The sequence below is a fragment of the Choloepus didactylus genome, chromosome 5 (genome assembly GCF_015220235.1).
Source record: "Choloepus didactylus isolate mChoDid1 chromosome 5, mChoDid1.pri, whole genome shotgun sequence".
Classification (NCBI taxonomy): Eukaryota; Metazoa; Chordata; class Mammalia; order Pilosa; family Megalonychidae; genus Choloepus; species Choloepus didactylus.
Window position 1 is genome coordinate 145,046,449 of NC_051311.1, and position 25,014 is coordinate 145,071,462.

At 37.2% G+C, this 25,014-nt stretch overlaps 1 protein-coding gene across 1 annotated transcript in view; it reads right to left on the reverse strand.

Annotated features, from left to right (window-relative positions):
• DPY19L1 (dpy-19 like C-mannosyltransferase 1) overlaps positions 1–25,014 on the reverse strand; it is a 116,806-nt gene that overhangs the window by 51,904 nt on the left and 39,888 nt on the right. The window contains exons 7-9 of the mRNA XM_037837059.1: positions 15,839–15,896; positions 5,599–5,690; positions 298–397 (exon numbers count right to left, since the gene is read on the reverse strand). Coding sequence (XP_037692987.1) covers positions 298–397; positions 5,599–5,690; positions 15,839–15,896 — 250 coding nt within the window. The remainder of the gene's footprint in view (positions 1–297; positions 398–5,598; positions 5,691–15,838; positions 15,897–25,014) is intronic.

Consider the following 25,014-nt stretch of genomic DNA (forward strand, 5'->3'; position numbering starts at 1 on the left):
ATCTAATGTTATCTATGGTTTATTTCAGAGAAATACTTAAATTTATAGCACTAGTACTCTTAAGCACACTAGCCAATTCTGAATAACAAGATAAGCACTTACAAATTTGAGCACGTAAATAATTAATACTTATTAGTAATTAATTCTTACAGATTTCCCTACCCTGAACTTTCTTTAAAAGCATTAATTACAAACATTTTAGGACTCAGAATCATATAACATCTTGTTCTATAATATATGAGTTCACATAATCAAATACATTAAGTTTAAATCAGTTTAAAAGTACAATCACCTTACCTGAGTAAGAAGTACAAACTGAGCAAACTGCCAAGGAAGCATGAAAAATATATTGGAAATGCAGAGTGCAATCAAGCTGCCTCTATAAAGTTTTGTAGTCCTTGAAAAGATAAAATAAACACCAGTAGTTTAACCACAAGACATTCTGGTATAGCCTGAAACTTCTGCAAATTAAAATTTCTAAACATGATGTGGTTGTAACATAAACAGGATATAAAATGAACCAATGAGACAGAAAGTACACCTTCTGACGCTCAATTACAACAATTTTTCCAGGGAAAGTAAATACCTACTATTACTGTAAAAACACAAAGCGTGACAAGGAGAGGAGGACAGCCAGATCAGTATAGCCAGTGGGGTTTTTTTCAAACTAAGTTTTAGTGAATTCATAATCAAACAACTGTTAATATTGTATTCAACAGATTCATCAGTTGGTAAGACAGAGCACATCCATGAAAAAATAAGACATAGTAACATAATGTAAGTGCGAAGTATTATAGAGACAAGTACTGTAAGGCTCCAGACTAAGGGCGGGGCAGCTAAGGGAGAGTACGGAGGCTGAGGGATGAAAGTTGGGTCTTGAATAGGTAGGATTTAGAAAAGTGGAGATGAGGCAAAGGACTGGGGGCCTTTCTGGAGCCACCTTTAAAGGATTCCCTTCCAGCCTGACTTTAAGAGTTAGGGGACTTTTAGGAACATGAGCTAATTTGATCTTCCATGCTAGGTTTTAAGAAGTATTTTTCACTTAAAACTGTGAACACCAATACAAATCCCCCAAACATCCCCAAAGTCTTCAGAGAAGTAGAATGTGCATGGTAACATGGAGTTTACTAGGTACACAGCTTGAACAGAGCACAGAAGTACTCCTTAGGAGAAACCTACCTGGTGCATGGAGTGCCACATGAAATGCCTTCTCTACATCCTTAAGTAATGCTTCTCCAAAAGACAGCCCTCCCGCTATTCTAAATCTACTCTTTCTTTCCTACCCCTAAATCATGTATTTTTAAACCACAGGTAACATACTAATGAGTTACAAAATCAATTTACAATTTACTTTTATTTTTATTCTTATATATATTTTTTTGGAGTAATGAAAATGTTCAAAAATTGATGGTGGTGATGAATGCACAAGTTTATGATGATACTGTGAACCATTGATTGCACACTGTGGATGATTATCTGGTATTTGAATATATCTCAACAAAATTGCATTAAAAAATCAATTTACTAGATTAAAGCCAGCAATTTTTTTTCAATGGAGCAGAGTTGAGTGAAATAGAAAACCTATGACTGCATCCTGCATAACAAGGGCTGTATTCCATGACACTTGGTTTCAGTGTGTGTATGCACATGCATATGTGTATACTGGGCCATGATGTAGACTGTTATTTCTTATTTCCTGTAGATCACAGCCAAAAATGAAAGCCACTGTCTAAAATAAAGCATTTCTTCCTGCTTTTGAATAGTGAACATGATTTTCATTCTATGGTAACAAGAGACATTAAGGATTTCTGAGCAGAAATCCAGATTAAGACTAATCTGGCAATTAGGCAGAGAAAGCACTGGGGGAGAGAGGAAAGAACGTAAACAAAGAATTCCACTGGTGAAGGGAAACCAAGTGGTTATCTGAGCTAAGATAAGAGAATTGGAAACATGAAGGAATAATCCCGGAAATAATCAAAAGCTCAAACTGAGCTGGTATTTGATGATTTATACAAACTGAATTTCAAAGGATTTAAAATTCAAACTTGGACAAAACTAATTATAAAATAAAATGTATCTTTAATCTTATTTATAAGTGATTACCAGCATAAGCAATAGATTCGTTTCCAGTTTTTAAACAGTATTCACAATGCCCACAGCCTATGTCACCAGCGGTCGACTTCTTGGCTCACCCAAGCCGTGTACCCACCAACTCTCTCTGCCATCACAAGATGCCCCTGCAGGTGGAAACCAAGGACAAATAAAGGAAATGGCTCCTCCCCCAATGGAGACCAAGGCAATAAAAAGGATGAAATCTTAGAAGATGTAGATGGCCAAGAGAAATGAAGCTGTCATTCTTCAGAAGAAAGACAAGAAGTCTTCCACAACTCCATAGAAGAAGAATGTGGTTTCCCTGGGGAAAATGGACTGCAGCTGCCCCACAAAAAAGGCTGCATGCCATCCCAGGCAAAATGAAGGCAACCACTACCCTCCCAGGCAACAGGTCCCAGCAGCCATTGCATTAGTCACACCAGGCAAAAAGGGGCCATGACAACCAAGGGACAGGGACAGGAAGTTTGTCCCCAATATGCACAAAGGTGCCAGTGAGGATGGTGAAGAAGATCAAGATGTTGACGATGAATCTGAACCAGCATGGCAAAAGCAGCAGCTGACTCGGCTTCAGATGGCCAGGAATATGAGACAGAAGATGCCAACGAGGATAAAGACAGAGCAAAATGAGGATGCAGACTACGAAGAAGGCAATCCCCCTAAAACTTTCCTGCACCAGCCAGGGGTAAATGAGGAGGGGGACGAGGCTGAAGATGACCATGATTAGGAGGCTACAGAGGAGGTAAAGAAAAAAGAGCTTGCTACAAAAGCACCTGGAGAACAAAACAAAGAACCCAAAGAAATCAGCCCCTGAAGCCAAGAAACAGCAATTGGAATGATGGCCTCAAAGATGCTACATTACATGGCAAAGGGGAGTTAAGACTATACATGGAATTAAGGTTGTTAATCAGTGGAATTCAAGATGGGGAGATGATCCCAGTGAGCCCAATGTAATTATAAGGTTCCTTTAAAGTGGAAGAGGAAGGCAGAAGCCAAGGCCTGAGTGATTCCACATGGGAAGGACTGAAGCCACTGTTGCTGGCTGTGGAGATGGAAGAGGGCCACGAGGCAGGGAAAGCATGCGGCCTCTTGAAGCTGGAAAAGGCAAGGAAACAAATTCTCCCCTAGAGCCTCTAAAGAGAATGCAACTCTGCCTTTTCAAACCTTGATTTGAGCCCAGTGATACCCATGTCAGACTTCTGACCTCCAGAACTGTAAGACAGTAAATGAGTTGTTTTAAGCCACTAAGCTTGTGGTGACTTCTCTTTTTTTAATGCAATTTAATTGAGATATATTCACATAACATACAATCATTCAAAGTGTACAATCAGTTGTTCACAGTATCATCATATAGTTGTGCATTCATCACCATAATCTTTGAATGTTTTCATTATTCAAAAAAATAAAATTAAAATTAAAATAAAAAAGAACATCCAAAACATCCCATTCCCCTCCTCCCCCACACTGTTCATTTACTTTTTTAATACAGTTTTATTGAGATATATTCACATACTTTACAGTCATCCACAGTATACAATCAATTATTCACATCACCACCATTCAGTTGTGCATTTATCACCAGAATCAATTTTTGAACCTTTTCCTTACTGCAAAATAAAAATAAAAGCAAAAAAGAACACCCAAAACTTTCCATCCCCTCCATCCCACCCTATTCTTCATCTAATTTATTGTCCCTGTTTTTCCACTTATCTGTCCATACAAGGGAGTGTGAGCCACAAGATTTCCACAATCACACAGTCACGCTGCACAAGCTACAAAGTTTCACAATCGTCTTCAAGAATCAAGGTCACTGGGTTGCAGTTTGACAGCTTCAGGTATTTCCCTCTAGCCATTCCACCACACCAAAGACTAAAAAGTGATATCCATACAGCGCATAAGAATACCCTCCAGAGTGACTTCCCAACTTCATTTGAAATCTCTCAGCCACTGGAACCTTATGTTGTTTTATCTCTCTTCCCCCTTTTGTTCAAGAAGATTTTCTCAATCTTGCGGTGACTTCTTAATAGCAGCAATAGAAAACGAACACAACCATCTAAAAGTGTGTACCTCAGGATGAATTAAAGGAAGCAGAGCTCAGCAAATGAAGTAGCACCATCTACAGTTACTCAAATATTATGTGAAAGTGAGAAGAACCAAAGCGTTGCCCTTCACTAGATTCAAGACAGGAGCAGAGGTAGAAGAAAAGCAGAAATTAGAGACTGATAGGCAGTCTACCATCCACACCGTACTAGAGAGAAAAGCCACGGTAAAGAATATGGATGTAGAAAAACAGCATCTGTGGTAGTAAAGAAAAGACTCTCTTATAGAGCTTACTCTTCTAGAAATATTGGGAAGGGGACGTCTATCAAGGCGTCCCAGAACCAATGGGGCAGAGCTAAAGGTTATGAACTCAGAGAGTTCACATTTTTGAAAATCCTAAACAAGCTTTAAATTCCTATAATAAGAGAGGAATTTAGGACAGAGCACTCAGGCCAGAGTTGCAGAGACTTTAAAAAAGCTAATGCAAAAGAAGCCACCTTTCCCAAATTCTATCAAAAGTCTGTCTGAAGACACAACATAGGTACTAAAAGCCATGAACCAGCTCTATTCCTGCTGGGATAATCACAGTGGGAAACTGGATCATCCAAAGGGTTTGATCTAATAGACTTCAATAAGGTCCTTCTGAATTCTGCAGACCTCTGAAAAAAGTTCTTAGCCTGAGTTATCTTCATATTTTCATTGTGCTTTGCTCTATTTTTGTCATAGGCCCCATTTTGTTTTCTTTCTTCCTCCTAAACCAAAGCAGCATCTATCTAAATCCAGTATTTGTCAACAGAAAGTGGAGAGAATTGTTCTTGGTCCTACTCTTTCTACTCCTGTTGTGCTTGAATGTCTCTTCCGTCAGTTCATGGTCAGATGAATACAGCAGAGCTTAACCAAAGTCTGAATGTCTAACAGGAGTTCTCTTTGCCTATTGTTAGTCTACTGAGGTGGTTTCCTTCCATCCCTGCTTTCTGATTCCCAGGGATGCCAAACAGATGTAGAATGAAGAACTGCATGTGTTAATGTACCTGATTACAAAGGTTCTGCCAACTGTTCTCTGCTCTACAGGACCAGCTTTCATGGAATACGCTCTACTACCATCAGCTGTGCCCCCTCTTTTGGCCATTTTTGGGAGGTCGCAGCAGTGGCAGGAAATAACTTGGGAAACTGGGGATAGCAGGAGCTGGAAGCGGATTTGCTATTCCTCTAGCAGTCACTGCAGACTGCTAAGAAAAAGGAAGACTAGAAGGCAGATGGAGGAAATGTTGTCAGAACTAAAAATGTTGGTTATACTCTTAAATTGTCTTTACTAATTCAACCTGGAAACAAGATCATCTCAGTTAATTATGTTATTACAGTGCCTTTTTATTATAGAAGCTTAATAAATCCTAGGTTAAGTAATTTAATGAAAAAAAAAAAAAAAAACTAAGCATAAGCTGAAGTTACCTGAGAATATGAGTCACGAGCAACATCTGAAGTACAAGGAATGGATATGAGAAGCTTTCACGAAGAGGTGGTGTCCACATCACACGGGTACACTGAAAAAACAAAAACAAATAATAGCAAATGTAACAGTCTATTTGCTAAGTATTCTAAGTAAGATATTCCAAGTGAAAGGTGCTATTTATAACTACAAATAGATTTACTTTTTACATATAATTCAAATGGTGTGTTGTAAAACAAGCTACTGGATTTTCCACAAACAGCAAAATTGAGGAGGGAAAAGCATTACTGAGAAAGTAGCATACACAAACTCACGATCTTGTTGAGTATTAGCACCATGAATTGTCAACAAGTAAGCACCAAAAAGCTTCAACTATCAGCTAAAAGAGGGGAAAGCTACAGCATGAAAATGTTAGGCCAAATTTCAAAATGTTTCATTTGAATTGGTTGTTTCATTTAACGTAAATTTCAGCAAAACCATCCATAGCCAATTTTTCAAAACTCTTTATAGTCTTTGACTCTTTTTAATCACAATGTTGTGGACAAGAACACTTCTTTTTTTTTTTTTTTTTTTACTTCTCTGTACCCAACCTACACTCACCTATAAAATATTTTTAAAAGGGAGATAAAATTAAATTAAATAACTGAACTTTTAAAATAATAAATTATTAATCTTTCTGAAAAGTCCACTTTGGGCAAAATTAAACACTGTATTGACCCAGTTTTAGTACTCAATCATTTTTCTGCATATATACCAAATGCATTAATAAGTTCATCTTCCAAATCAAAGAAAACGTCACTGGATTAAATGTAAACAATTTATTACTACCACTAAACTAGTCACACTAGAAGAAATCATTAAGACTTTCTGTTCAAGCAGGGCTACTTTAAAGGCTGTACAGAATATCAAAGACCTCACTAGAATTAATCTTTTTCTTATTTTAGCTCTGAGACAATTAGCTATTTCTACATCTTCTTTTTCCATAAAATTAGCATAGATATCTATTTATGAATGTACTAAACACACAAGAGAATTCATGAGATTGAAAAAGTCTTAAAAATTCATATTTGTTGTTTCTGGAATGCAGTTTTTAAAAATTGTAAGTTTATTGGATTAAGTAGAGACTTCAGTAGGATCAACTGTAGAGATATATAACCAGAATTTATAAAGCTATCAATCTCTGTAAAAACCAATAAGAAAATATTCATATTCAAATCATATTCATGTTTCGAGAATTTTCTTCATACACACTGTTCACCCACATTTGTTTTGTTCCCCTAATTCAACTATGTTGTCACGTCTTAGACTCATTTCTCTTACTAGCTTAAGTTGCTCAGTTCTCTAAAATCAATTATATCCTCTATAAAGCAGGGATAAGAAGCCCCAACTTACATGATTATTATAAAGAGCAAGGTCTTCTCTAAAATCTTAAGAGTGAATGAATTCAAATATACATGAAAGTGCTTTTAAATTGCTTTTCCAAAACGTATGTGGCCTGGTGCAAATATAACTGCTGTTTCAGAAGACCGCATATATTTTGTAAATAGTAAACCAATTCGCTTTCATCATGCCTCAAGTTTCAACAAATAAATATTTTTTCCTTAACTATAATTTTCACAAAAAGGAATTTCATGTACTTGGCTAAAATGCAGACTATTTGTGAAAATGAATTCAATGAAAATTGTACACTATTTAAATTGCCGTCATTCAGAATATAATTTTTAGCACACATTTCAGAACACTGAGTAATATTACAACGAAATACTACCTAAATGTTGATGAAACAGGCTTAATTTATTTTGTGCTTAGTAAAGCCTGAGTTTTTAAAATAATTTACTCAAGATTCAAAAACAAAGGAATTTCAACAGCAGCTTCATTTTCCAATCTGTACTTTGAAATACCTTATTTATACTAATCCATTTTCCTTCATAATTGAAAAATAAATAGGAATACAACAGACTAGCAAATTATGAATTGTAGTTAGTACCAAAGATCATGTTTAAAGCTTGTTCCACAAGTTCTGACTGGAGTTGGTATTTGTTGGGTCAATCATAATTTGTTGGTACAATGTTGGAGTTTAAAACAAATCACCCCACCAATGACTACTGCAATATAGTATAATTAGCTGTAATATTGTTTTAGCCACTATACTTAATGATCATTTCCAAAGATTTCTGGTCTCCACGGGCTTTGCCATTCTTCTTCAGAGAATGGTATAGGTTAAGGATCCTATTAACAGGACCATAATCATAAAAATGGTAGGTGCAAAGCCATGGTTTGGACATCTAATATCATTTTACTTAGATTAGGCTCATTGCTTAGGGAGACCCTTAGCTGGGCTTAGGCTTGTACACTGTGCCTTGATAATAAGCCAGGTAGCTTTCTTGGAGTTTTGTTCTCCTTCTATACCATATACTACTAAGCTGCTCAATTATCCAGTTAATCACATATTCCAATTTCAATTTATAAAACAATCTTGACTCACACAGGGTTTAACGTTACAGAGACATGTTAATGATGATAATAATAATAATCACAATCTGAATTTCTGCACCTTCTACGAAAAGAAACATTTATCTTTCTAGAAAGATTTATCATTTCATCTCTGAACTTCCAAGATGTCAGTTTATCCTATCCTAGGTTTACAAAGAAATTTTGTGAAAGTAATCACTTTTGTTTGAAAAGCAATGAAGTGCATCATCATGCACAATAATACTCAAACTCTGAGTTGCTTTAATGACTCAAACCTGACCACTCCTTACTCACTTAAAATAGAAACTATATCTGACGAGATGCTATTAATATCAACTCTGCTACCTTTACCAGGTGGTTGTAAACTACTTCTCAAAGTTATCATCATAATCAGAATGCTGTCTATAGTATGAAGTGTTAGTCAAAACACAAAGACAGTACAAATAGAAGCTGAAACAAATGATTCTGATTATATTATCAAAGGGATAACAGAGAAGCAAAAATAATTCAAGTAACTGTTGAACTGTTTAACATTTGAACACTGACTACATTTTAGTAGAATATATTCTTAAAATAAAAAGAACTGCAAAGATAGCTTACATAGTAGGCTTGTTATTAGGAACAGTATTAGTAACATAATTCTGAAACTGTTTTTGTATTTATAGGATAAAGGAAATAAGTAAACATTGAAATTATGGGGAGAAAATAATACTATGGAATGAGGAAAAGCAGGGGAGAACCCTGTGATACTGGATATTTGAATTCGATCAATCAGTATGAACCTAATGAGTTTTTTAAAATATATTACCTAGCTCTCTGCTGAAAGGGGCTCAAAATAAATTATATCTAAATGGCAATCAGATTGTAGACTCTAAATACAATTCACCATTGCAGGATCCAGGGCTTCTTGAAAAAAAAAATAGCTGATTCTATCTCTGGGGTCAAGAAAGTACAAAGTAATCCTGTAACACCAGGATATGTAAGATATGCAAATTTTCATGTATATAAATTATATATCTTTTTTTTAACAAGAAGAGACTACTGCTGGCTAAATTTGTGACGATTTGAACATCAAGAAGAATAATGAAAGTGATGAACTATAAAACACTGAATAAAAAAAGAATCTATGTGCATACAGCAATAGTAAGAGGAAAAGGGGGAAGGAGGGTAGTTAAGTATTACAAAAGAACACCAGTAAATAAATATAGAAGGAAGAAAAAATTAGAAAATTACCATTTTGCAATGGCCAATATAACTAATTTAGGCAGGGATCATCAATGGATGCTACAACCATTTTGTAAAATGTTACTGGGAAACAGGATATTCATAATGTCTCAAAACATCATCCCACAGACCATTTATTAATTAAAAAAGAAAAGAATATCTTCGTAATAGAGAAATCTGACAGACACCACCTTAACCACATGATCGAATTTCATAAATTCAATGATGGAGCAAACTGGCCCTACATGCCTTCTTATGTAATACAAAGAAAAGGACACAATATCATCTATATAGCATTCTTTGCAACAATTGTATATTCTGAGTCTATTAATGAGGTGACCATTAGATACAACCAAAATAGTGGGATTTTGTACAAAGCAATGAGCCTAGACTCTTCAAAAATGTCAGTGTCATAAAAAAGAACCAAAAAGAACAGCGGAATTGTACTAGATTTAAAAAGACAACAAAATGCCATCCTTAATTGAATTACGGATCCAAACAAAATCATAACGGATTTTACTGGGACAACTGCTGAAATTTGAATATGGACCATATATTTTTATTATTGTATCAATTATCAGGGTTGTTTCCTGAATGGGATAACAGTATTGTGATTATATAACAGAATGCCTTTTTTTCCCAGCAATATGAGGAGCTGAGATGCCATCATGTCTGAACTTGTTTTCAAATGCTTCAGAAAAATGTCTGTGTGTGAAGGTGCAGGTCTAAAAGAAGGAGAAGGCAATTGTGGCAAAATAGTAGCACTGGTGAATCAAGGTGAATCTAGAACTTTTCTAGATTTTAAAATTTTTCAAAATAACGAGTTGGAGGGAAAAAAAAAAAACTGCACTTTTCACTGCCTTTTAAGCGCAAAGATTTATAGTGGAACTCTATGCAGCCCAAATGAGGATAGGGAACTTCTACAGGCTCCCTCTTCATACCTGCGGCCAGCTGCCTAATTTAGATACAGGCCTGCCATAGGCAGAGGTCTCTGGGACTGATAGAAAACAGATAGAAAAACAACATAAACTGAAAAGACATAAACATAAAAATACACCTTCTGCTTGAAACCCCAACTGCCATCCCCCTGACCCCCCCACCCCCACCCCCACCAATTTGACGGCATAAGGAGCGCTGGGGAACAGCCAGAAAGCAGAGAACTGAGTCCAGAGATGGACTGAAACTAACTAAAAAGCTGCAAAGTAATCCCCTCCAGGCTCAAATACTGATAAAATCAAAGAGAACCTCCTCTGAGATGTTGGGAAGTTGGAAAGTTGGTGAGACTGGGCCAAGGGGCAAAGGGATTGCCTTGATTCTTTTGAAACCAGAGGTAAAGTAGAACAAATTAAAACCACAGGCCTCTTCCAGCTTGATTAGACTCATGGTGGGATCTGAATGCTCACTCCCTCACCCCGGGTGCCTGGCATAGGAAAAGGTGCTCCTTCTCTGGCTGAAAACAAACAAAAATGATTATCTAGGTCAGTCTTCATCATTCTTTTTATACAAAATATCCTGCATAAAATTAAAAAACTAGGAGTCATGCAAAGTGGCAGGAAATATGGTCTCTAACGAAGAAGAAAAAAGTCAGTAGAATTAGATCCACAAATAACTTAGGGGTTGAAATGAGCAGACGATGACTTTAAAAGAACTATAATAATTAGGTTAAAGAACTTATAGAAAAAGATGGACAGAATGGGTGAACAGACAGGAAATTCCAGATATTACATTTTTCAATTTTAGAATTTGCATTTTGTTTTGTTTCTAGAATTTCCATTTCTCTGTTGAAAAACCCACTGGATGGGTTTAACAGCAAACTGTATGCATCAGAATAATGTATCAGTGAACTTAAGGGCATGTCAAGAGAAAAAAAAATGAGGCACAGAGAGGAAAAAAAAATATTTTTTTTTAAATAAAGACAGACAGTGTCACAGACCTGTGGGACAACATCAAAAAACTGAACATACCTGTAATTAGAACCCCCAAAGGAGAGGAGAGAGAGAATGAGGAAGATGAAATATTTGAAGAAATACTGGTTAAAACTTTTTCCAAAACGGATAATAAGCATAAACCCATGGAACAAAGATGCTCAGTGAACCACATGTGGGATAAATACAAAGAAAATCACATCTATGACAGTCAAACCAGTAAGAACCAAATAGGAAAAGAAAATCTTAAAACTGTCTTCATGTAACAACAAGAATTATGACTGACTTATCATCAACAATGGAAGCTAAAAGGCAATAGAATATCATCATAATAGTGCTGATAGATAAAATTATCTACCTAGAATTCTCATCCAGCAAAAATCACTTTAAAAGTGAAGGCAAAACAACTTGGCAGATGAACTCACTGCCCTCCCCACTATGTGGGACCTGACTCCCAGGGTGTAAATCTCCCTGGCAATACAGGACCTGACTCCCGGGGATGAGCCTGGAACCAGAATCATGGGATTGAGAAAATCTTCTTAACCAAAAGGGGGAACTGGAATGAAATGAAATAAAGTTTCAGTGGCTGAGAGATTTCAAATGGAGTCAAGAGGTCGCTCTGAAGGGCATTCTTATGCACTATATAGATATCCCTTTTTAGGTTTTAATGTACTGGAATAACTAGAAGGAAATACCTGAAACTGCCAAACTGCAACCCATTAGCCTTGATTCTTGAAGATGATTGTATAACTATGTAGCTTACATGGTGTGACAATGTAATTGTGAAAACCTTGTGGATCACACTCCCTTTATCCAGCGTATGGATGGATGAGTAGAAAAATGGGGACAAAAACTAAATGAAAAATAGGGTGGGATGGGGGGATGGAATGATTTGGGAGTTCTTCTTTACTTTTATTTTTTATTCTTATTTTCATTCTTTGTGGTGTAAGGAAAATGTTCAAAAATTAATTGGGGTAATGAATGCACAACTTTATGATGGTACTGTGAACAGCTGATTGTACACCATGGATGACTGTATGGTATGTGAATATATCTCAATAAAACTGAATTTTTAAAACAAGTGAAAGCAAAATAAGAACATTTTTAGACAGACAAAAGATAGGAGAATTTGTCAGCAGATCTTCACCACAATGCTAAATAAAGTTCTTAAGACTGATGAGAAACTAACCCAGATAGAAACCCAGATCTGCAGGAAGAAATGAAGAGCATACTGAAACCCAAACTCAGATGTCTACTTGTTAAGGATGACTAGGAATTAATGAGGCACAGGTTAGGAAATGGAAGGAGGCCAGGCATAGGAAGAAGATGTGCAAAGGCCCTGAGGAAGGAAAAGGAAAGGTGCCTTCTAGGAACTGGAGGAAGGCAGGCCAGTAGGAGCAAGGAAAGCAGGCAGCCAGGAGGGTGGTGTGAGAGAAGACGAGGGATCCAGCAGAGACTAGATCATATAAGACATCGTAGGCAAATCAGCTATCACATCATAGACTAGCTTTCAAATCTACATCAACAGACTGATCCCAAACCAAGTTCAGCACACTCTCCTTTTATGGATTTTTGGTATAAAAGCAGTAACAACCTTTGAGTCTCTTAAGGCTTGGAGTTAATGCAAGTTAATGTAAGTTCACCAGTACACAGGCCCACCTGAATAAATTAAACCTCTTACACTTACACTGTTTTCCAAATTAAGGTAAAAAAAAAAAAATCATTGAAATCATGTCACTCTTCTGCTCATAGCCCTCTGATGGTTTTCTGTCTGCTCCAAGGAAACTTTACACTGACCTACAAGAACCACAGTATCTGCTCCCTCCATCCCACCACCCCCTTAACCCTCTCACCTTCTCTTCTACCACCCTCTGTTCCTGTCACAAGGACCTCCAGGCTACTCCACAAATGCCAGCTGCTCTCCCACCTTAGGCCATTTATGTGACTGTCCACAAGGAAAGGGGCCTTTGTTTTACTCACTGGCACAATTCAAGCACCTACAAGTACCTAGCATACACTAGTCACATGATTTCAATGATTTTTTTTTTTTTTTTTACCTTAATTTGGAAAACAGTGTAAGTGTAAGAGGTTTAATTTATTCAGGTGGGCCTGCTGTGCTTTCTTTTTTTAAAAACTGAATGAATAAACAGAAGACCTGGAATAAACATCCTGGCCAAAACCTTATCTTTACTAGAAATTTTTAAAAGGAGGTGGGGGAAGAAAGAAGGAAAAGGTCCCATAAATTGGCAAGGAAAAATCTCTGCACTTTTCATTGGTAAAGATAAATCATGGTGTCATCTTTGAAATTCTACACCCCTATCCAAGAGTTACGTGTGTTGAGGGAGGCTTAGAGTGATTATGGTTAATCAGGAAACTTTGACTCTCCCTGCTTAGTAACCTAAGTCAATCAAACTTATAATGCTTCCATTTAATGCTTATTGGCATATTATTACTATTACCTATCCACCCTATCAAAAAAGTACACCAAATACTATACTGTTCTAATACAGAGAAAACTGAATACAGGAAATATAACTTAAAAGCAAGTAACAACTCACACTATTTTTTGGTAAATAAATCACTCACATGACTGAAATAAATCTAAGAAATCAGGGTACCAATTAGTAATCTACCAGTGCTTCCAGGGAGCAAAACACTGTGATACTCTAGAAAAGTTCACACAGTACATGAATAGGTACTGTCAGAAGCTGTTTCCCTCCATTTAAAAATTAAATAAGCAAAATTTCTAAAAATCAGAAAAAGAATAAGGTCTTAAAATCTCACAATCTGAAAACACAAATAAATGTAAAATTATGGTAAAACCATTTTTAATTACTTGAATTCTCACTATGATTTTATCCAAAACTGCAGTTTATGCTCTCACCATTAATATATATCAGCACACAGAATGGTCACTTTTCTACCCTAAAGCTACCGTTACTGACATAAGTAAAATTATTTACTTGATTCTAATTCAGTAAAACTGCAATTCTAATTCTAATCCCATTTAGTTTATCTTCTCCTGAGATGATGATGTCTAGGCATGTTTAAATACACCAAGTAGTTGACAAGTATCAAAAAACTCCATCAGCCTGAAAAATTAAACTGAACAGTCTGAATTCCACTATTAAAAACTGAAAAGACTTTATAAGGAACAATGCTTATACTACATGAGTATCAAAATTATAAGAAAAATCTAAGATCAGGAATTAACAATACCTGGTATATGCTGAAGATGACACAATAGACCTTACTTCCTAACAGCAAGTCTTTAAACTGCATCATAGCTTCAAAATGTTCAATACTACCTTTCCTGCAAACTTTTCAGTTAACATTCAGTGCTCTTTTCTTCCATTATTAAGCACTTACTTCTCATTTCTTAAGTCATTCTCACTGAAACTGTGCTTCAAAACATTTTATAGTCCACGCAATCACAATGTGCAGTATCAGAGAGGGAAAGCCAAATAATTCTTTTTTCTTTTTGCTCAAAATTCAGATTACACCAATTAAATGTTGTCTTGTTATAATCATTTGTCAACTGCTCTAATCTATAAGGCTGTTCTAGCTTTAAATTTCTATGATTCTAAATACTAAACACATATTAGCTCAATATCCATTAGTAACCCACTCGGTAAGAAAGAAATGTTCAACCTTGACTCCGCAGTGAGGTTTCGGTGTGACTACTCAGTGCTTTCCAACTGTACACATTCAAATGTTGCACACACAAACACAGAAACACATAAAAGGATTAAGTTACTTCATAAAGCAAACGGGCCTTTCTTTTTCTTCCCTCATTCCAAACTGACCATGAAGGAAATCTGGGCAGAGCTATGGTACCAGAAATTGTTTCCAACTATGATGAATTTTAGTGAAAGAGATTCATTGGCACCTTGAAGAATTTAATCTGAACTAAGTCAATTAGAAATAATAATAGCACAAGCTAACACTTACATACCAGCCCTATATGCCAAACATTGTTCCAGGCATGTTAGGTATTTGAATCTCTGCAACAACCCTATAAGAGGGGCAGCATCATTATGCCTGCTTAAAAGGGGAAACTGAGGCACTGAGAGAAAAAGACTTGCCCAAGTCACACAGCCACTAAGTGGCAGAGCCAGGGTTTAAACCCAGGTAGCCAGGCTTTAAAGTCTTCAGTCTTTATAAGGCTGTCCTGTTTAGAAAACACTTAGGCACTTGCAAACTTGTAGGTATAACAATATATTCTGAAAAGGAGATTTAAAAGTATATCAAAGTTTAATATAAATACATTAACATAGGAACAGATTGTATAGCTCCTACAGTAAAAGTTATCCCCACACAAGGGGATTAACTATAGCTATGGCTGGCTTATTTCTATTATACCTAAAACATGAGCTATTTATAGTTTCAAAATTATATAGTCCTACTATTTCTTCACATTATTAAGTGTTATATTGTATAAAAGATTAAATGCACATGGAAAGTCACATAAAATAAATGCTAGTGTTTAAAACTTGATTCACAATAAGATTTAAAGAATGCTATCATAGATAAAATTTAAAGAAAATAAATTGAAAGAAGAACTTGTGTTTCTATAAGTAAAATTCCCTAAGTATTTTAGGAGTATTTTTGGAGGCCCTACCTCTCCATGATTGAAGAAGAAGCACAACACTGTAACGAGGCCTCCTAATCGGCTGCCACTGGAAAAGAGGATAAGGAAAAGTAATTCAAATACCAGAAATTCAGGTCAATCCTAATAAAACCTTGAAATAATAATAAACGGTAACATTGCATTTCTATAAAAGGTGTAGCCACACTAGAACTCTACTATGCTTACTGACAAAATAGTTTAATTCCCCCAAACCATCATTAGTCAAAACAAGTTTTATTTTTTGAAAATCATTTTCCATCCTCAAAATGTGCACTCATAAAAGCATGCAAACTAATATGCAATAAAAATATTTTAATAGTCATTTTACTATACATCATGCTATTTTCTTGTTCTTTTTACTTTATTTATTTTTTTTAGTGCTACATATTTATTTCATTGTGTCTTTCACCATTTCTCAAACTATTTTCCTGGGGACACAATTCCAATGATACACATTAGGGAAATGGACAGGGAGGCAGTGCAGAAAAAGTTCTGTGGTCAGCCCATTTTCTAAATTTAGAAAACACTACACTGTTTCCTGCTCTTGGACAGTCACAAAGCAGGTCAGCCTGTTACAGACTTGATTTAATTCAGCATTTCCCCAACCCCTCCTCCAAACTACTTTCCTAGTGAAAAACAAATATTTCTTTTGTTTTAAAAACTGAAATAGAACATAAATATCAATAAAACTCCCAGCTAAGAAATCATAATGCTATAGTGTGACCATCCTAACAACTGAACCCTTAATTGCTTAGGTTGGAATAAAACATGCCCCCCCCTCTTCCCCAAGCCAGGCCAGAAGAGGCTGGATAGGGGAAAGTAAGGTTGCTTTTTAGACTCTCAAGTCTTCCAATTCTCAAGTTCATGTTGCTTTCTCATTACTTTATTCAAATATCCTTCCTTCTTTCTATCCAACAAGTATTTGAATAACACGGAGAGTTCAGAGAAGTAACAAAGAACTGGATGATGGGGGCTGCGGGCCATTATATTAACTCTTGGGGTGTATGAATGAGGAAACAACAAGGAGGCATCTAAGGAGCAAGAATATGGCCCCCCAAAAGGAAGCAGGAAGGGATGGGATCCCAACACAGGTGGCCTGTCAGCCTTAGCAAAAGAGGATGGAAGTTTGCATGTTTAGTGGCAAGTAGTTCGTGGAGTTTCCATTCTCTCTGTGGAGGCAAAGCCACTTGCTGTTAAAGAGAAGAGGTGGCAGCAAGATAGGCTGGAGGAAAGTGGGGGTGGTCTCTGAAAGAGAGGTAAGTAACTAGGGGAAAACAAAAGCGTGTAAAGCTCTCTTTAAGGAACCAATTTGAGATTGGAGACCAGGAATTTATAGAGGCACTAATTATAGGCTTGTGTAATTTTTCTCCACCAGTTGTCAACCAGGACTGGTACAAATGAAGTGTAGAGGGACAAAGAAACTGAGGATTTGGCCAGAAAGTGGCTGAAGAGATGGATAACAGAAATACAAGGACAATAAAAGAGCCAGAAAGTTTTAGGCCCAAGGACAATAAAAGAGCCAGAAAGTTTTAGGCCCTGGAGTGGAGGTGAGGGAGATGGGGGTGGCTGGAGCATAGGGCTAAGCAGAAAGAAGCCCCAGAGTGGTAATCAGGGTTCCCTCAGAGGCACAATCCATCTTTCTCCAAACAAAAAGCAAGCAGCAAACCCCAAGCTTCACTGCAAATGATGAGACAATTAGAGGGTTAAAGAGATTTCAGGTTATTTTTTTATTTTTTTTTTTAAAAGGACAATACTTTGAACTTTACTCTAACAAGACAAAAAGTACAGAGCCTGGTAAGAAAAAAAAGAGGAAAAAAGCAGTGGTTTCCTCCTTGCCACCTTCCTCCAATCCTATTCACCTAAGATAATCAATAATAATTTTGCATGGGTCCATGCTTTCAGAACTTTCTCTTTACCCATACAAACATATAAATTGTTTTAATGTGATCATACTATTAACATTCATCTGAAAATTGCTTATTAATCTACCATGAAGATTCTTCCTAATCAATCCACATACCTAAGGTAATCTTTTTAATAGATGTTAAATATTGCAGACTACAATCTCCTGGAATTTTTTCAGCCCCTAAACTGTTTTTGGACATACAGGTATATTCCAATTTTTGCTATAATAAAATACACTAGAATAAACATACGTTTATATTTAAGTACTAGCGCTTTTGTTTCTATAGCATAGACCCAACTATAAGGCTGCCTAGTCAAAAACAAAAAAATGCTAGATTACTCTTCCAGAAAATGCTCTCCTAGTGCACAGCTCTGCCGACAGTGTATGAGGGGGTCCATTTTTCTATTGCTTACTCAGCATCTGATGTGCTCAGATCTTTTTAATTCTGACCATCAGATGGGTAAAAACTTTTTTCTCACTGTTATTTTGATCTGTACTTCCCTGCCTACTTGCACAGAGGATCATTTCAGTCGGTTTTTTTTAAGCTACTATATATTTCCTCATCTGTGAATTGCCTGTTCATGTTCTTGTCCATTTTTTCTATTGGATCATCTGTTTGCTTTTAGAGATAAGGGATTTTAATTCTTTGACTGTTACATTACAAAGCCTTTTGACGTTATATGTGGTGCATTCTGCCCTAAAGAAATTTTTAAATTTTATGCACTGAACTATGTCAGTATTTTATATCTTCTGTATTTCCTGTCTTCTCTGTGAAGGTCTTCCCAATCTCATGGTTATATAAGCTCCTAAAATTTCTTTTAACATCACTTGATTTTACATGTAAATCTTTGATCCATAGAAATTTTTGTGACTATAGTATAAGACAGAGCCTGAATATTGTTTTTCTTGAAACAATCAATTATGCTAATACCATTTATCAAATAAACACCCCATTTCACAGTGAACTGAAATTCAGCTTTTATTATTGTGGTACACTGAGTCATGTCCCTCACAGCAGTATGATCAAGTCCTAACCCCAGTCCTGTGGATCTTCAAAGATCCCATTAAGATGAAGCCAAACTGAAAAAGAGTTACTAGCTTTAATCCAGTATGACCGGAGTCATTCTAAGCAAAGAAAATTTGGACATGAGAGGGGAAGCCAAAGGGGGAAGCAGAAGGAGACAGATCATCAAGTGACGGAGGCAAAGACTGATTGTCAGTAAGCCACCAACAGAAAGCTACGGTATACAGAGAAAGGATGGCCTGCCGATACCTTGATTTTGGATTGTAGCCTCCCAAACGGTGAGACAAAAAATTCCTGTTATTTAAGCCACCTAGATCGTGGTATTTTTTATAGCAGCCCTGGCAAATGAAGACAATCTTATAATAATTTCTTAAAATGCTAGACTCTGTTCTATTCCAGTAAATTGATTTAATGATATAATTTTTATCACACTATTTTTATCACTATAGCATTATAGCATATCTTATCACATGACTAAGGAAAGTCCCCCCCACGCCTAACTAGTCTTATTTTTCAAGACCCTTTTAGGCAATTATCACCAACTTATTCTTACATATAATATCATGTTCACCATTCCCACACACACACTCAAAATTTTGTTGACCCTCTGATCAGAACGGCATTAAATTTACCTACTAATGTGGAAAGCATTTTAATTTGTATGATGGTAAGTCTGCCCATCCAGTTGCATAGTATGTCTCCCTCCATTTATTTAATTCTAATTGCATTTCTTTAAGTAAAAGCTTTATGGGCGACTTCCAGAGAAGATGACAGAGTAGAGAACTCCAGGACTCAGTCCTTCCACCAAAACAACTAGTAAACAGACAGGAACTATCTAAAACAACTATCATGAAACTCTGGAGGTCAGAACACCATACATCATTCAGGGAAGAGCAGGAAAAAGAGACTGATAAACTACAGTAAAGAAAAGTAAATTGCTCTCTCCACACATGGCTCCTAGAGCCCATTTCCCACTCTCGCAGCAGGACCCCCTGCAGTCCAGCACCTGGCTAGCTCACTAGCAACAGAAAGGGATCTAAAAACCCTCTTCCCCAAGAACAGCAGTGATTAATTAACTTTGATTAATGAATTCAGATTGCAGGGCCCGGCTATGAGGGCAGCTATTGTTTCCACTCACCCTGGACAAAAGCAGCAGAGGGGCAGAGGCAGTGGAGATTTAAAGGCACAGTGCTTCCTCAGGGCTGCAGGGGACAGTTAGTTGAAGGGCTGCATTTGCTGGGCAGGCAAGGAAAGCTCAGCTTTGGGGAATCATTGCACTGATCCCCTTGCTAGGGCACTTTGAAGCTGGTCTGCGCCCTCTTCATGGGTAAGTGTTGGCTGGGAAAGGCTGACTCAGGAAAGTCCTCTCTGTTGTGCCCTCCCTCTAGAATTTATCCTCCAGACAAAAGCAGCTTGAGACAACAAAAGGAGTGTAAAAACCCAGAGTCTGGCTTCGACAACCCAGGAGAAGGAGGACACCCAAACCCCTGTAAACAGGGGAACTCCAGAACGACTAACAAGCAAGAGCCCAGGACAGGACAAAGGCCCAGAAAGACAGGGAAAACTCTGTACACTGCATTCACCTTGGGCAGACCTTCCTGATAGGGGAGCGAATCTCAACAAAATTTCTGTCTTATCGCCAGCTAGTTACAAAACTAAGAAGCAGACATCTCAGGGAATAAATCCTAGAGGTAGCATTTTTAAATATTAATATGTAGAGTGTGAAAGAAAAGAGTACAAGACAAAGAATCAGGAAATGAGAGCCCATCCAAAGGAAGGGGATAAAAATACAGAAAACACCAACAAAGGTGACAATGTGGACATACAGAACAAAAAATGAACTTAATTTTAAAATATGAACTTAAAAATGCTAAAGGAGAAGAAAGTACAGAGAAAGAATTAAATGATATCAGGAAAACAATATGAAAGTCTAAGTAAAGAGAAAGAAATTTTAAAAAGGTACCAAACAGTATGTCATTTGAAGATCTGAGAGCAGAGACACGAATGGACATTTGCAAACTGGTGTTCATGGAGGCAGTAATCATGATTTGCAAAGGGTGGAGGTGACCTAAGGGTACACTGGCTGAAGAACGGAATGGTGTACTGTAGTGTACGCATACAGTAGAATATTGAGCAACTACGAGGAGTGAAGCTGTGAGACACACAAGGTGAATGGATCCTGCACACAGTATTTGAGTGAAGTTCACCAGAAATAAAGGCAAACACTTTAATGCCTTACTAATATGGACTAACTACAATGTGTAAACTCAGAACTGAATCTTAGAACATAGCCTAACGTGGACATAATAATTGTAATAGTCCCTAGATTGTAAGCTCTTACAGCAGTTAACTCTATCCCTGAATTGTAATGCCTATCTCTAAACTTTGAGATGCTGATCCCTTAGTGTATAATCTGATTGGTCTCTGGAACAATGCATATCTCTGAGACACCTGAAACTCAGAGCTAGAGCTCAGCAGATATGAATGTCAGTATTAGTGCATACAGCCACTGTTAAAACAAAAAAAAAAAAAAGGCTGAAAAAGAGCCCAGACTTCAATTAGTGATATGAATGAAGCAGGTCTGGTTAAGACCAGGGCAAACTGGGCCAAAGGGTAAAGGTCAAAACTGACTGTGTTTTAAAACTTCAACTTCCATATGAGACCAAGGGAAGGGATGTCTATTTGGTACAGGATCTATATTTTCTAAACGGTACGACTCTACAGTCAGTTTGTTCAAACACCACAATTACATGGAACTTTGAATAGGAAGTGAGATACGGTAGGTTAGTATAGGCTAGAGTGAAATAGTGACACATCCCAAAGTAATTTGGGCAGACATAAAAAACATATTTACAGCCTCCCCCCCCCCCCACCCAGCCCCAAGGAGCTGGGGGAAGGTGCAGAAGTGTTGGACTTCCTCACCTGGACTGGTGTTGATGTTGTCACAAACATTGGGACTGGCAGTTTGATGTGCTGAGCCCTCGATCATGGGACTTGCCCTTTTGAAGCTCATTGCTGCAAAGGAGAGGCTAAATTTGCATATAATTGTGCCTAAGAGTCTCCCCCTGAGTACCTCTTTGTTGCTCAGATGTGGCCCTCTCTCTCTCTAACTGAGCCACTTCGACAGGTGAACTCACTGCCCTCCCCCCTACATGGGACCCAACTCCCAGGGGTGTAAATCTCCCTGGCAATGTGGGATATGACTCCCGGGGATGAATGTGGACCCGGCATCGTGGGACTGAGAGTATCTTCTTGACCAAAAGGGGGATGCAAAATGAGACGAAATAGTTTCAGTAGCTGAGAGATTTCAAATGGAGTCGAGAGGTCACTCTGGTGGACATTCTTATGCACTATATAGATAACACCTCTTAGGTTTTAATGTATTGGAATAGCTAGAAGTAAATACCTGAAACTACCAAACTCCAACCCAGCAGTCTGGACTCCTGAAGACGATTATATAATAATGTAGATTACAAGGGGTGACAGTGTGATTGTGAAAACCCTGTGAATCGCACCCCCTTTATCTAGTATATGGATGGATGAGTAGAAAAATGAGGATAAAAACTAAATGACAAATAGGGTGCGATGGGGGGATGGTTTGGGTGTTCTCTTTTCACTTTTATTTTTAATTCTTATTCTGATTCTTTCTGATGTAAGGAAAATGTTCAGAAATAGATTGTGGTGTTGAACGCATAACTATAAGATCATACTGTGAACAGTTGATTGTATACCATGGATGATTGCATGGTATGTGAATGTATTTCAATAAAACTGAATTAAAAAAAAAAAAAAAAAAGGTACCAAACAGAACTACTGGAGCTGAAGATCACAAAAACTGAAATGAAAAATGCCCAGGAGGGTTTCAACAGCAGACTGTAACTAGCAAAAGAGACAATCAGTGAACTAGAAGACAAGACACTTGAACTGAGTCAGGCTGAGAAGCAGAAAGTAAAAAGAAATACTAAAAGCAAAAATAGCCTAAGACAGCTTTGGAACACCATCAAGTACACCAATATACATGTTATGGAGTCCCAGAAGGAGAAGAAAGAGGCAGAAGTATAGTAAAAAAAATAATGACAGAGAATTTTCCAAACTTAGCAAAAGACATGAGTATGTACATCCAAGTAATTTCGGCAGGGAATAAAAATATATTTGCAGGCCTCCCTTGAGGAACTAGGGGAAAATTTGGAAATATTAAACTTCTCCACCTGGGGAAGTCCTGATATTCTTGCAAGCATTGGGGACTACCAATTTAGTAGGTTCAGCCCTCAATCTTGGGGCTTTCCCTTATGAAGTCTGTTGCTGTGAAGGAGAGGCTAAGACTACTTATAATTGTGCCCAACTGTCTCCCCCAGAGAACCTCTTTTGTTGCCCAGATGTGGCTTCTCCCTCTCTCTCTCTAAGCCCACTTGGCAGGTAAACTCACTGCCCTCTCCCCCTACATGGGGCATGACTCCCAGGAGTATAAATCTACCTGGCAATGTGGGACATGACTCCTGGGGATAGTTTGGACCTGGCATCATGGGACTGAGAAAGCCTTCTTGACCCAAATGGGGAAGAGAAATGAAACAATAAAATTTCAGTGGCTGAGAGATTACAAATGGAGTCAAGAGGTCATTCTGGAGGTTATTCTTATGCATTATATAGATATCCCTTTTTAGTTTTTAGTGTATTAGAATAGCTAGAAGGAAATACATGAAAAAGTTGAACTGCAACCCAGCAGTCTTGATTCTTGAAGACGATTGTGTAACTATATAGCTTACACTGTGTGACCCTGTGATTGTGAAAACCTTGTGGCTCTCACTTTCTTTATCCAGTGTATGGACAGATGAGTAGAAAAGTGGGGACAATTTAAATGAAAAATAGGGTGGGATGAGGGATGGGATGTTTTAGGTGTTCTTTTTACTTTTATTTTTATTCTTATTTTTATTTATTTTTTTTCTGAGTAACGAAAATATTCAAAAACTGATTGTGGTGATGAATGCACAACTCCATTATGATACCATGAACAACTGATTGTATACTGTGGATGACTGTATGATATGTGAATGTATCTCAATAAAACTAAATTAAAAAAAAATCCATGGAACTGCACTACACAATGAATCCTAAGTTAAACCATGGACTTTAATTAATAGTACAATTATAGAACTGTTATCATCAATTGTAACAAATGTTCCACACCAATGCAAGCTGCTGTTAGTGGGGTGGTATATGTTAATCCTGTATTTTATGCATGATTGTTCTGTAAACCCACAACTTCTCTAATAAAAAATTAAAAAATCCTAGATGAACAATAGAGCAATCAAGGACCTAAAGTTAAAACTGTGAGAAATACAAGGAAAATATGATGAAACTATAGATCACAGTGGAGTATGTTAACACTTTCAGAATTTGACAGATCACATAACCTAAAGTAAGCAAACATATCAAGGATTTGAATAAGATAATCAAGAGCCTCAATTTTATAAATATTTATAGTATTTTTAGCATTCAGAGAATGTTTGTTATTTTCTTATGGCCCTGGAGCACTTGGCTGCAAACCCTTCATTATAATCCAAGATGACCTAAAACACAAGAATAAATGGGGGGGGGGGGGGGTGAGACCCACTTTGGGAATTTAATGAAAAATTCTCTTTTAAAAATGCTCTGGAACAAAGAGGAATCAAAACTGAAATTTCATAACTTCAATTTTTAAGTGGCAGGGATCAGGATGGAGGTGGGGAGGTGGGGAGGCAAAGCCCAGGGCGAAGTTTGCCTCAGCAGCCTTACCCATACTCACTCAATTTCCAAACAAACTGTGGGCCTCAGAGGTTGGACATTTTCCTGAAGGCAGAAAGGAAACAGAAACACTTCCTTTTCACCAAATTAGCATAGTATAGGAAATGGGCCAGCATCTTCCAGGAATATTGACTCAGCTTTGCTTAACAAATCAGGGAGGGTGACTTTCTGGTGGCTTTTGTGACCTGCATAGCTAGGAGGGCAGAATCAAATTTGCTTATCTACAGGGGATATTCTGAATTATATTCACCATAACATAATGTGACTTTCGATATACCTGTCCCCAATATCTACCCTCTACCCCCAACTCGGAGATTATCACATAGGTCACTTTACTTTGCAGCAATCAGAATACCTAAAACTGTTTACATTTTTACAGAAAAGATGCAGTAATCAGGATACCTAGAATTGTTTAAATTTTTTTCCCATCACAGTTGATCAGTTGATATTTCTGCA